General features: G+C 37.1%; 1 protein-coding gene across 2 annotated transcripts; it reads left to right on the top strand.

The window, feature by feature from the left end:
- Positions 1 to 314: 314 nt before the first annotated feature.
- SPO11 (SPO11 initiator of meiotic double stranded breaks) lies at positions 315 to 14,362 on the top strand. Of its 2 annotated transcripts, XM_036418618.1 has the most exons (13): positions 315 to 459; positions 2,713 to 2,826; positions 4,114 to 4,202; positions 4,600 to 4,666; positions 4,898 to 5,006; positions 5,583 to 5,666; positions 6,707 to 6,743; positions 7,095 to 7,204; positions 9,006 to 9,105; positions 9,652 to 9,689; positions 10,601 to 10,677; positions 13,556 to 13,667; positions 14,174 to 14,362. In XM_036418618.1, exons 1-13 carry the CDS (start codon positions 329 to 331, stop codon positions 14,291 to 14,293), a joined length of 1,188 nt encoding a protein of 395 aa, XP_036274511.1. In that variant the 5' UTR covers positions 315 to 328; the 3' UTR covers positions 14,294 to 14,362. The 2 variants fall into 2 exon arrangements, with proteins under 2 accessions (XP_036274511.1, XP_036274513.1); XM_036418620.1 differs by lacking the exon at positions 2,713 to 2,826.
- Positions 14,363 to 14,678: the final 316 nt, after the last annotated feature.

Here is a 14,678-nt window from a genome sequence, read left to right on the forward strand (position 1 = left end):
AATGATCTCAATGAAATCTAGGTCCAGCATCCCAAGTTTACCTTGCTGGTCCCCGTTGCTTGGCAGACCATGCTCCAGGAAGGAGCCAACACTCAGGTGTGACCGGCCTTACAGTCCTGCGGGCAGCACATGCCTCTCAAAGGGGGTGCTATGCGCATGCGCCTGTGCGGCTCGCTTGGGCGGGTGTAAAGTGTGCGCATGTGCAGGAGGCCTCGGCCAGGAAGCGCGGGAAAGGGCCGCCCCCAGGCATGCGCTCTGCCCACGCGGAGGAGCCATTGGGGCCCAGGTGGATTGGCGCACCCGGGGCTCTTCCTTGGCGTCTGTTGTCATGGCCTTTGCGCCCATGGGGCCTGAGGCCTCGTTTTTTGAGGTTTTGGACCAGCACAGGGCATCCCTGCTGGCCCTCCTGAAGAGAGGGGGCAGGGAGCCCGCAGGCAGCGGGACACGCCTGGCCTCCAGGTATTAGGGTTCTGTTGTGGCGCACACACCCGAGGGTGGAAAGCGAGAGGGTTCCATATTGAGGCTGCGGGGGGGGGGGGGGGGGGGGGGGGCGGTCCCTTGGCACCTTTCTTAGCGCTCCTTCCCTTTTCAGCTTTCAATTCTTATTTTGGACTCCCCAAAAGCCTAGTGACACCCCGCCCCCACCTACCCCTGCCCTGCTGCTTTCTGGAATGTTCCCGCTCTAGAACGTTCCGGAAGCATCCCCCTACAGGGCTGGCGGGTTTCCTGAGATCCTTACTCAGGAAGTTTAGGGCACAGGAAGAAAAAAAAAAAAAAGGGATAAAAATATTAACCTTAGTTTTCAGGATTTTCTTTCTAAAAGAGAGGGAGAGAAAATGAATGTTGTGAGTTCTCTGAGTGTGTTTTATAAAAATGAACAAGGAAGTCAACACATTTTTAAGTGTTTTATAACAAAACAACAGTTTTCTTGACTTGGAAGTGAAGACAGAGTACATATTTTAAATGATTTTAATATCAATAAAGCTCAGAGTGTGGTGTTGATAAAATCAATTAAAGCGATTCTGCAGCCACCCAACTTGGAATTAACTACAGAAAATATGTTTATTATTGCCAACTCTTACTTCAAATGCTCTGTTGTTTTTGCTTCCTTGATCTGCTTTTCTGGTTTATCAGCAAAGTTTTTCGGCCTACGCAAATGGCTGGTGTGTTTTTTGTTTTTTTGTGGGTTTTGTTTGTTTGTTTGTTTTTTTGGTAAGTCAAACCAACTATCAAACATACACACACACACACACACACACACACGCGCGCGCGCGCGCACACACAATAAGAAAGAAAGGAAAACCCACAAGCGAACAATTTCTTACGTAAGGATTTAGTTTGAGGGAGGATTTATGAGGATGAGGGAAAGAAGGGAGTGGAGGTCCCTTGTTTACATTAAAGACATAAATTAATCTGATTGTATCTCAGAGTTGGTCACAGTATTGTCCAACTTTTTTTTCAAACTGGAAAAAAATGAGATATTTGAGTCAGTTTCTACCTGTCGAGATTAGAAATTACCAAATGTTTTAAATTTATTTTCTGATACTTGTGTTTTTGAAGACAGTAGGTTCCTGTGGAAATTAGAAGTATCTAAAATTAAGTGTAAATTTTGCCCATTGGCTAGATTTTACTTTCCATCCTAGGCAATATGCTAATGGTGCTTATAATGGAACCGAATTTTTAAAAAATATATATTTTATTGATTTTTTTACAGAGAGGAAGGGAGAGATATAGAGAGCTAGAAACGTCGATGAGAGAGAAACATCGACCAACTGCCTCTTGCACATCCCCCTACTGGGGATGTGCCCGCAACTCAAGTACATGCCCTTGACCGGAATCGAACCTGGGACCTTTCAGTCCGCAGACTCTACCACTGAGCCAAACCGGGAACCGCATTTTTTGAAGCTGATGGTGTGTGAAATTAAAAGTCAGTTGACAGAAAACTGCTGTAAAGTTTACTGTAAAGTGGTATAAGAGTTGCCAAGTTTTTGTGGTAGTGATTAAAACTTTTTTTTCTTTTTAGTATCACTAAAATTCAAATGGGCTGATCTAAGTCATGAGATCAATTAGGGAAATTTGCTACAAAAAGAAGTGTTTCTTTTGAAATACTTTTGCACTGCAGTTTTGGGGGAAAATATAAATTCAAAGTCAATATGACATTTTTAATTGAAGTAGTAGTATTTTAACCCAATGAATTTGTATTTAAGTAGGTTAACATGAAAAGTATATTAAAATCCTATATAATAAAAGGCGAATATGCAAATTACCCCCTCTACCAGGGATTTGACCAGGAGGTAGGGCCTGCAGGCCAACCACCTGTGTCCCCTTCCCCTGGCCAGCCCAATTGACCCCAATAGGGCAGGCTGGCTGGACCCCACCCATGCACGAATTCATGCACCGGGCCTATAGTATATTTATAAATTGTATTGTCTAGTCATTAATCTGAAAAGGAGATACTACTTCAATAGGTAATTGTTTGAAAGTAAAATTACAAGCAAACGAAATTTCTCTTAGGTAACCACGATAGTGTTATTTTAATGCAGTACTGACATTAGAATTTAGTGAGAGATGTCATTATTGACATGGATTGCCTAGTCTTCAAAAACAACCAATGAAACAAAAATGATTTCCATATTGCTCTGGGGAAATGCTACATACTGTAAAGGCCTAATTTAGAATTAAGATTGAATCATAGTATGTTTATTGTTCCAGTTCTGAGGTTCTTGCATCTATAGAAAATGTTATCCAAGATGTGATTACAAGCTTAGCAAGAAATGAAGCACCTGCATTCACGATTGACAACAGATCAAGCTGGGAAAATATAAAGTGGGCATTTTGCATTTTAAAATTTATAAATGTCATTATTTGAATTTATTGAAGTTAGAGTTCTAGTCAGATTTCATTTTTGTTGTTATTGCTTTTAAATGTGATTATACTTTCTTTGTATCTAATAAAAAAAAAGAGGATTTGAGGAAGTTTACAAAATACATACCATTTAGGCAGGTTATGTAAACTAGAAGTAAGGAGTGAAAGATAAGGCAAAAGGAAAATAATGCTAGGAAGAAAGATTGGAGCTCTGAAAAAGGTTAGAATTCAAAATGCATATGATAAAGTCTTTCAGTTCTGCTAAAAATAGGCTCCAAACTGAGATCTAAGCTTCCCAGCACTCGAAGGGGGCAATTCTCATCTATACTGAGAAAGTAAACCACTTGTGCAGGGGACCTACAACCAATCCTGATACAGAGACCAAAATAAATGCGTCCTGAACATAGAGCATGTTTCGAAGGCTCTTTCTCCCAACAGATCTTCCCCTGCTCAGGCATATGTCCAAGTGGGCAAAATCAGCAAACAGTTTTATCAAATTCCTAGAACCTAGAAACATAGTTTATTTGTTTTTGAGATCCTCAGCCTGTAGAATCTTTCCACTAAATAATGAAAAACACTACAAAAATAGTTATCAGTGAGAGTTATAGAAACAGAATAAAAGTAATTTTGAGGCTCAGCATTACTATTACTTTATGATCAATATAGTTAATTTAAAATGTAAGCTTTTGAATCATATTTTGCTTCATTATTTTGCAAAGTGAGTAAGAAGCCCCTTGACAACTGGCCTATTTGCCTGATGCTTTCTGCCCCCTTTAGGACAGGCTAGGTAGTTCAATTTAACAACCAAATATAAATGATTTAATTTAACGTAACTTCAGAGGTAAATCAGAAATTACATATTTCAAAACTTATTGAGTAACATTATTAAATGAATAAATTGTTAAAATTATCAAAATGCTAATAAAATTGTGAAATATTTGGAAGTAATTCACATACACTAAATGTTTTCCCAGGAAAGAAATACACAGACACACACACATTGTAATCAAAGGTCTATAATTCATTTATTTTAAACAGTTTGTTTTAGTGTCTCTATATGTCACAAACCAGTTATCCTATTATCACCTGGAATTATTTGAGCTTATAATTAGATTATCCTAAAGCTTTGGTACTTAAATTACAAAGAAATGTGGATTTAAATTATTTGCAGATGAGTCCATTACGTGTATATTGTTTGGTATTCAGAAATTAACTCTTTTTATTCCCTTGCTTTAAACAAAATGACAGGTTTGAAGATTCTGTGGGTCTTCACATGGTATCTCATTGTACCACAAGAAAAATCAAAAGTGATTCACTAAAATCAGTTAAAAATTTTGGTAAGTTTATCATTCTTAGCTTTTAGGATTAAAAGTATTTGGTTATCTTAGGGGTTTTCATTATTCCTAGTTAAATAATTTTATTTGTTCTTTCATAGTACTCTGTACTTGAAATAAATGTATAGAATTTTGCATTGTCATTAACCATGGAAGTAAATTGTAATTCCAAAATAAAATTTTAAGGTACATGATTGAGTGGAAAAGTATTCTCTCAGTTTTGCTGTTCATTGAGCAATTAATTTTATCGAATTCTTCAGGCAATTATATTCTGTACTTAACACTTCTGTTTTGGAAAGATTACTTTTCGTAATGTTATGGAAAGTAACTGGCAACAGTTAAATGTTTTGAATTAGTCAGAGAAATGATGAGTAACTTGTTTATTGTATCTTATTTCCAGCTCTAATTCTTAAAATATTGTCCATGATTTATAAATTAGTGCAGAGCAACACTTATGCAACCAAAAGGTAAGTATATTTTGTGGTCAATTACTATTTAAAATGCAATGTGAGACTTAAACTGACTTTCATTATATTAGTATGTTTTGAAAAGTTATGTCAAACTACATTATAAGTAATAGATTATTTTGTTTATATGTGTGATTCATCCAGTTAAAGCTTTCTTTAAATGATACTCCAATCCTGTTATATTCAAAGAAAATATAGTTAATTAAAAAAATATTTTTTTAAATTTTATAGAGACCTATATTACACTGACAGCCAACTCTTTGGTAACCAGACTGTTGTGGACAGCATTATCAACGACATTTCCTGTATGTTAAAAGTGCCAAGGAGGTGTTTACATATAGTAAGTACCATTTAATATAAAACATCTTTTTAAAAAATATATATTTTTATAGATTTCAGAGAGGAAGGGAGAGGGAGAGAGAAAAACATCAATTATGAGAGAGAAGCATTGACTGGCTGCCTCTTGCATGCCCCCTACTGGGGTTTGAGCCCCCAACCTAGGCATGTGCCCTGACCCAGAATCCAGCCATGACCTCCTGGTTCATAGGTTGACGCTCAACCACTGAGCCACACCAGCCGGGCAAAGCATCTTATTTTAAGACAAAATGTTTGTATAAAAATTGTAATAAAAAATGAATGTGATCTGTGCCTTCTTTTGATAAATTTTGATACTATATTTTTCTCACTATAAATTTAAATATCTAGTCTCAATGTTTTTCCTTAGATGAGTGAACCAAAATAGATGAATTACCAAAAATGTTTCAATCCTAAATACTCTGACATATTTTTCTTTTATCTCTTAAATTACAATCTGAGCTAAATGATAGCAGGTGTATATGAGGAATGTACATACTGTGAAGCACAAAATATAGTCATGAAAAATTTTTCAAATATGTATTTTTTCCCTTTTTTTTAGTTATCTACATCAAAGGGTTTAATTGCTGGCAATTTAGGGTATATCGAGGAAGATGGCACCAAAGTGAATTGTAGCTGTACAACAGTAAGTATTCTTAATGTTTTCACATACTTTAACTCCCTTTCAGATCCATTGTTTTAGAAATGTATTTTATTTCCTGCTTGTTATGTAATTTGGAGCTTAAGATTTTAAAATAGTTTTGCTCGCTCAGTGGTTAGAGTACCAGCCCACACACCAACCACACTCCAAAGGGCCTAGGGTTTGATTCCCAGTCAAGGGCACAGATTTGATCCCAGCCCGGGTTGGGGCACCTGCTGAAGGCAACCAATTCATGTGTCTGTTTCACATTGATGTCTCTCTCTTTCCCCTTTGCTCCCTCCTTCTCTTCTCTTTCCCTTCCTCTCTCTACCTACTCCCTTTGCACTTATTTACTCCTCCCTTTCTTCTACTCTCTCTAAAAATCAATGGACAAAATATCCTTGGGTGAGGAATAACAAAACAAAAACAAATAAAATAAAACTGAAGGATGAATAAATAGGTATATGAATAGTTTTAAAATATGTCAATATAGTTTTAAAATATGTCATTTGTCAAATGTCATTGAAATAAATGCACAGATTTCCTTAAAAAATGTACTTTTGTTTTCAGGTAGAGTATGGTTTGACCCTGTTAGCATGGTTATGTAGGTAAACTTCATAAAAGTTTCTGGTTCTGAAATTAATTTATTTAAACCTAAACTATTCAGCTCGGCTTTGATGCATAGAAGGCCCTCAATACTGAACAAGCACAGCAGTTTGAAAGGGCCAGCTCATCAGTTTGGAAAGGAGGAAGCTGATGCCTATGAAAGCCTGCATAAGGAAGTCTTTCCTTCACTTATTTCTGCTCTTTAAGGCACATATCCGAAAAGTTTCCAAGAAATTCTCATCTCCTGGGAAGTAGTTTGGGTCTGTGCTGTTTCCTTACTAAAGGATAAATCTGTTTCCTATTGTTTTCTTATTGAGATGTAAACCTCTGATGACAGGTATATTTTTAAAAAATGAAAATACTGGATTTTTGTGATAAAACCTAAAATGTGGTTATACTTTCTTTGTATCTAAAAAGCTGTCTCATTTTTTTTAATGTAGGCTGTTGCTGTGCCATCTAATATTCAAGGAATTCGGAGTATCCTTTGAATTAAAAACTATTTAAAATTCTAGAATGTTCATGCATTTGTTACTTTGATAAATCAAGCTTTCTGATGTGTAACCAACAAGCTAGACCATATAGTGGTCAAGATGAACACTCCACAGTCCCTTCTGTAGGATTTTTTTAGGAGTTCATCACTTGGTAGGAGAGACATAACTACATATATGAATATTCATAACTACATATATGAATAGATATGTTACATATTTCAAGGTAAAAATGAAAATACTACATATGTAGCTGCTTTTGAATTGATCTGTAGGGACCATTATGTAGTTACTGGTTAAATTGAAATACTCTTTCCTTAAATTTGCCTACACTTCACAGATTTAATTACAAATGGGAAATTTCTATTGATTGTAGAAAAAGATGCAACATTTCAGCGACTGCTAGATGACAACTTTTGCAACAAACTGTCTCCATGCATCATGGTTACGGTATATTACATGCCTTTACTACAGTTCCAACATTAACATAGTCCTTTGGTGATTGATAAGAGGAGTTTATGCTGTTATCTAAACAGCTTGGACAACATCCTCTTATAGTATGATGCTATTTGACAGGGGCTACTTGTCTCAACTGTAATAGGGTAACAGCATAGCTTTGGGCAGGGTTGAATAGACAAGAGATACTCCTTGTTTTCCTCATACAGGTTTGGGTACCAAGTAATTTCATCAAGTCAGTCAAAAGGAACCTGCTTTAAAAAAAAAAAGACTAAATGTTTAAAGAACAGCAAAGAAAACAGGAGACTACATTGAGATAACACGTAGGGCACTACCGACATCAGTTAGCAAAGGATAGTAAACTTCCTGCTGCAGGATAATGTGGGAGGAATTTGTAAAACTTGATGGATGATATGATATGGGCTGGAGTAGGAAAGAAAGAGGGCAGAAAAAAGGAAGTTTGGGGTGTGGGTAGGTAGAATGAAGACAGAATAACAAAATAGATCAGATTCCTCTCTGTTGTCCTGGCTTTCTTCTAATTTATAGAAACCTAGGTTTATAAAGGAAAAAAAGCTCATCTATTCAAAATTATTCTGGCTTATTAGATTAACAATAATTGTGGTGTTTGTGGAAGCAACGAGGAGAGCTGTCCTGGAGAGGAAGCAGGGTGTCTGGCAGCTGTAGGGAGACTTGGGAGGCCTGGCCACACCCAAGGAGGCATCCTGACTTAGTGGCATCCAAACAGAAGGTTTAGGATTGGTGAGGAAGAAAATGATTCTTGTGGCTGAGCCAACAATTAGATGGAGAGGAGAGCTCTGGAGTCAGTGAGCCTGTCAGAAGGCGTCAGGAGTGAGGAATGGTTAAGGAGAAAGGACTGAAACAAAGGGCATTTCTAAGGCCAATTCAAAAGGACTTGGTGACCACAGGATAGAGGAATGAGTCAAAGTGACCCTGATGTAATGTATGGACCCACATTACCAGTTGACAGCTACAGGACAAGTAGCAGGAAGGCTTAGTCCTTTGAGGAAGAAAAATTTTGAGTAAAGTTTTAGAAATTTGAGATGATAGCAGGGAATCCTAGTGGAACCTAGGTGGAAGTGGAGATGGAAAATGCAGATTAGGACCTCATAAACAATAGAGGTTGTATTTAAACCCTGGGAGTGATCTCTTGCTAGGGGTGTTCTGTGGTGCACTCCTTGGCCCAAATTTTATAAATAAAGCCACAGCTCAATGAAACTAACTGGCCCGATGTCAACCACCAATGAATGACAGAGGGAATTCAAACTCAAAGCTGTCCAATGGGAAGCCCATCCAATTATCTCTCTACTTGCTTCCTTCTCTGACCCTTGGTTTTCCTGCTTTTCTCTCTTAACACTTTTGCAATGCTTAGTAAGCTACTTTTCTACATAGTTATTTTTTAATATATAATATTATTTTACCACTTAGGTTTATTAAATCCTAAAGTTTGGCCAGGTTCTTTTGTAATTGCTTTATAGTTAATAAATTTCTATAACCTTGTAAGTGTTAAAGAGCCCTAAGCCACAGAGATTCGGGACTTATTCAGCTTACTTATGAATCAAAGCTTACTTTGATTCATAAGCTCATCAAAGTTATGAATGCAGATGAGCTTTTTCACCTTGTTGTACATATTGTACATTTTTCATAGACAACACTAGTCTCCCACCATCTGAAATTTAAAGTGAGGGAATATAACTTTTACATGATTAATAAGAAAAGGATGTTATAGATTTCATTCTACTGTGATTAAAATGCATAATTTGTATCTTGCTTTTAGGGGAAGGGAGTGCCTGATCTGAACACCAGACTTTTAGTCAAGAAGCTGTGGGACACATTTCACATCCCCATTTTCACTCTTGTAGATGCTGACCCACATGGTGATTTATCGTTTATATTTGATGCAGTTAGAATTAAGTCATATTTGTAGTATTGTGTTGTTCTGCTCTTAGAACACTTCCATAAATATTTTTAAAGAATATGATTATTAGATAAAACTTAATGACTGTAATCATTTGAGACAAATTATTGCTATTTTATTTGATTTATTTATTTTAATTTTATTGATTTTTTACAGAGAGGAAGAGAGAAGGATAGAGAGGTAGAAACATCGGTGAGAGAGAATCATCGATCAGCTGCCTCTTGCACATACCCCACTGGGGATGTGCCCACAACCAATGTACATACCCTTGACCGGAATCAAATCTGGGACCTTTCAGTTCGCAGGCCAACGCTCTATCCACTGAGCCAAACCGGTTTCGGCAAATTATTGCTATTTTAGCCATATTAAACTGAACAATAAATTCTTCCTTGGTAAGGTCCACAAAAATAAAATTTTCAGATGTTAGACATAATTTGAGAGTGCAAATTATCTAATCTAGAATTAGATAAGAAGTCTAATTTTAAAGTTGACTCTCTTTTAACAGGCATAGAAATAATGTGCATTTATAAGTACGGATCTATGGTAAGTAAAGAAAAACTGTTGTTTTATTCTCACTGTGAAGGTATTTTATATTCATTGAGGTTATTTCTGCATTTACTTATCAGCCCCTAGTAAGTGGAGGTTTACTAGTTTCCAGGGGAGCTACTGTCCTGGTCTAGGGCCAGTCTGTTTCTGTGGCTGTGATTCCAGCTTCCAGCATGACCAGAGCAATGACAGATGACAGAGTGAGATTAGCTGTGGGCAGGAGGCATTAATATCCTCCACTCTACTGGCTGCTGAAGTAACCTTGGGCCTCAGGGTAACAACATTGTCTGATGGCCAAAAATACTCTGAACATTATCTGTAGCCTTAAATTCTGTCTTGGCCTATTCCCTTTCTCCCACCATAAGGACCAGTTTCACCACTAGAGTCTGCAACTGTGGTTTTTAAATTGTGGCCTGGACTACACTAGTGAATCATCAGTATCATTTGGGAACTTGTTAGAAATGCAAATCACAGCCCCTCTCCAGTCCTATTGAATCCACCGAATCCGTGTCTCTGAGAACAGCCCCTCCAAGTGGTTCTGATGCATAGTCAAGTTTGGGAGCCACTGGTACACTCCCTGAGTGTCTTGCCCCTGACATATATGTCTAGAGCAGATGAAAAGGATGTTGGAGCAAGGTGTTGAGATATGAAGTCAGAGTAATACAGTAATAACTGCAGGTCAGGGGGGTCCCTTTGTAGTTTTACTTTATAGAAAGTCAATCCAGAAATACTACAGAGCAGTTTGAAACCCTTCAGTGAAGCTTCGGTGATTTTCTCGCTTCTGTGGGCTCTGAGGACATGAAACCTTTCGTATTTGTTATTGATAAGTAAAAAATTTGGCTGCAAAATGAGTATGCTAGTTCTCTGAAATTTAGCTTTATCTAATGCACTTTTGCTCTTTATTTTAGTCTATGTCTTTTGAAGCGCATAATCTCACAGTTCCAGCTATTAGATGGCTGGGTCTCCTCCCTTCGGATATTAAAAGGTTAGATGGTTTAGTAAAACTGGGATCTTTAAAATAATGACTCATTTTGATATGTCACAATAAGCCTCAAAAGTCACACTACAAGGGAAAAGTCCTTACTGCCTTTTATTTACATTGTTCATTGTGACTAAGTATTATATAATTATGAATTAAATTCATCAATGTTTCTGTTTCAGCTGCTAAAATGCCTAAATGAATTTGGTTAATTAAGTTTTCAGCTAGCTAGAAAACATTTTTTGTTTTACTTTTACTATGAAAATATTTTGAAATTTATTATACTTGGAAAGTGTAAGACATTGAATCTGTTTAAATGGTCATCACTGACATCATTTGACATGAATCAATTTTATCATAGATTTAAATTTTTAATTTCATAAAAAAAACTTCATTTTAAGATTACATACAGTTTGAGTAGCTTGTTTGTCACATCTACTATATACATTTGTTATAGAAAAAATATTCACTCACAAGATAACAAACAGGTGAACAGCTTTAGATTATTTTCTGTGCATAATCATAGCTCTTCACAAAAATGGACTGATATTATAAATTATTTTGTAATCTCCTTTTCTCACACAACACACTGAAATCACTTTTCCCTGTCAGTAAGTACATTTATCTTCTCCAGCTGCAGTTTAATGCCTTACAATATATTACTTAGTTCACATTCTAGATATACTGGTTCAGCCAATCCCTCAAAGTCAGATGTTTGGGTGGTTTCCAGATCTCTTCTGATAGCGCTTTAATGGACCCTCTTGTAACTGAATCTTTGCCTCCAGCTTTAATGAGTCCCATAGGCTGAATTCCCAGGATGGCTGGGTCAAAGGGTATGCACACTCTCCAGGCTTTTGCTGCCCTCTGGATGGGTTAATTATTTTGCTTTCCCTGGAGAGTAAAAACCCACCTGTCCCTTAGCATAAGACAGTCACTTTTATTCATTTCTATTGGTGGGATATTTTAAAATATTTTATTATTACTGTAATTGGCCAATGAGAATGAACTTTAACATGTTGATTGAATTTCTTTAAACAATGGGTGGACCTTGGTAATGGGCACTTGTTTTCTAAATATGGAATATGAACAGGTTTTGGGTGATTGCCACTTGTTACAAAACAAGGGCATAAGAGAAAACATTTAATTTTTGATCTTTGAATATTTACACTCTAGTGAATCAAAGTTCTGTTCAGTTTCATGTAATATGTCATGGTCCAAATCCCTCAGGAGAGAGATATATTTGTATGGATATTATTTCTAACACAAATTTAAGACAAATGCTCTGATAAGCATTAAAGTGGAGGGCTTGGAGAAAAATTCGCTGTGACTCATAATTCCTTTAGTGCCCTCAAAAGTCACTCCAAATAAATGTACAATCAAAGATAAAAACAATGTAGTAGCTACACAAACAAGGCATCAAGGAAAATCCTCTAGGCCCCCCTTTCAATCAAATTGTCACCCTTTCCATGAGCTGCCACTGGCAAGTGGTCATAATTATGGAAACATTGAAAAAGACTGTTTGGAGCTCTCCCAGGAAATCCAGGACTTATGACTTCAAAAGTAGTCCACACCATAAATCCAGACTTCTCATGGTCTATTTTTAAAACAAGATGAAATTGCATTTTACTTTTTCAAATTTAAAACTAGGTAGGTGTTCGTGTATGCTTGTGCACACGTTGCACATAAGTGAAAAGTGATTAATTTCCAAGGACCAGAAAATTCTCAGTGATTACAAAGAATTAAGTACTCAGTGGAAACTAAAATCCCACAGTGAGTTTCACTGTGGCACCCATATTGGACCTCACTGCTCTGGAGCTGTCTTGGTGTGCATATATGTGATGTTAGTGCTATCATCATTTATTGTTTGTTTTAATATTTCATTTACTTCAGAGATAAAGGGAGAAAAAGATAGAAACATCAGTGATGAGAGAGAATCATTGATCAGCTGTCTCCTGCATGCCCCACACACTGGGGACCTAGCCTGCAACCAGGCACGTGCTCCGACCAGAAATGGAACTATGATCTCCTGGTTCATAGGTTGACACTCAACCACTTATCCACCACAGCCAGGCTTGTTTGTATTTTTATTAATCCTTACCCAAGGATATTTTTTCCAGTAATTTTTTTAGAGAGAGTAGAAAAGAAGAAGGGGCAGAGAGTGAAAAAGGAAGAAAGGGAGAGGGAGAGGAAGGAAGAAGAAGATGGAGAGGGAGAGGGAGAGAGAGAGAGAAAAACATCAGTGTGTCTGAGAGACACATCCATTGATTGCTTCCCACATGCACCCTGACTGGATCCAGGGATCAAACCTGCAACCTAGTTATGTGCCCTGGACTAGGAATCAAACCCTCAACCCTTCAGTGTGCGGGCCATGCTCTAACCACTGAGGCCATACAGGCCAGGGCATCATTTGTTTTATAACCAATATTTATCTTCCTGTTATCCTGTGAGTATGGCATGAAGAAAACCATGCCATACTTATAACAGAATTCCACTATGAACTTGATCACTTCTTGGTCTAGGACACATGTGTCAAACACAAGGCCCACGGGCCAAATCCGTCCCGCCAGGCCTTGCAATGTGGCCCGCACCGCGCTGTCATCACTGCACTCCGCTGCGTTTCCATCACAATGACAGTTTATGACTGTTCAGTAAACCATTTGGCCTGCGATTTAGGCTGGATTTTAGATTTTGGCCCCTTCTCTGATTGAGTTCGACACCCCTAGTCTAGGACATGCCAGATCCCCAAAATTCTGGACTTAAAGGGTATATCTGTATTAATTTTCTTATCTCTGATTTTTGAGTTTCTTGTAAATATGAATGAAACATGACCTTCAAGTGATAGGAATACTATTTTTTACTAATTTTTTCATCTGTTTTTTTCTAGGTTAAATATACCTAAAGATTCTTTAATTCCATTGACAAAACGGGACCAAATGAAACTTGACAGTATATTGAAGAGACCTTATGTTACTTATCAACCATTTTGGAGAAAAGAAGTATGAGTGTGTTTGTTTTTTTAAATTTGAGTGCTTCATGTTTGATTGAATTTTACTTTAGTAGCAGCCATTCACATAATATTTTGAGATCATCCTCCTTGAAATCTATGTAACCAACAACTAAGATGGGTATTGTCTGATAGTATGATTGTTGAAACATTGAATCATGGATGCTGATAGATGAGATTACCTAGATGGAACTGGTCTATTTATATCCTCATCATAGTTATGTACCCATAGTCTATGGATGCATCGTAGTTTATGAAAGGAAAAAAGAAGAGAATGTAGTTAGAAAGATGCTAGAGTTTTCCTGGTTATTGAAGGTATCCATACTGGTTAGTCCCTTCACATTCTTAGTTGTTACAGCTCTAGAATATTCTGGCTGACTCTAAGGACTAATGCCCATGGTTTTGAAGAATGAAACAAGTCTAGGTTTACCAGTTTGTTGAGATGCCAGAACTGTATCAAAGAACTCTGGTATGACTATATTTTACTTTTATTGACAGATTGAAATAATGGCAGACTCTAAAATGAAGGCAGAAATTCAAGCTTTGACCTTCCTATCGTCAGATTATCTTTCCAGAGTATACTTACCTAACAAATTAAAATTTGGAGGGTGGATATAAAAATGTATTAAAATATAGCTTGCAATTTCAAGAGGATTCTCAGTTTGTTTCAGTAGAATACTGTTCTGGGGGAAATTTTTTTTCTTTTAAAAAAATTTTTATTGTTGCGAGTATTACAAATGCCCCTTCCCCCCCCCCCCCCCCCATTATTATCCCCATCCATCAGGTTCCCACCCTATCCCAAGCCTTCACCACCCTATTGTCTGTGTCCATAGGTAATGCATATATGCAGTTGAGTTCTTTGGTTACTCTCTTCCTGCACCCTCTTCCCTCTGAGATTTGTCAATCTGTTCCATGTTTCCATGCCCCTGATTCTATTTTATTCACAGTTTATTTTGTTCATTTGATGTCTTGCTCATTTATTTTTATTTTTAGATTCAATTGT

The sequence above is a fragment of the Pipistrellus kuhlii genome, unplaced genomic scaffold (assembly GCF_014108245.1).
Source record: "Pipistrellus kuhlii isolate mPipKuh1 unplaced genomic scaffold, mPipKuh1.p scaffold_m20_p_6, whole genome shotgun sequence".
NCBI lineage: Eukaryota > Metazoa > Chordata > Mammalia > Chiroptera > Vespertilionidae > Pipistrellus > Pipistrellus kuhlii.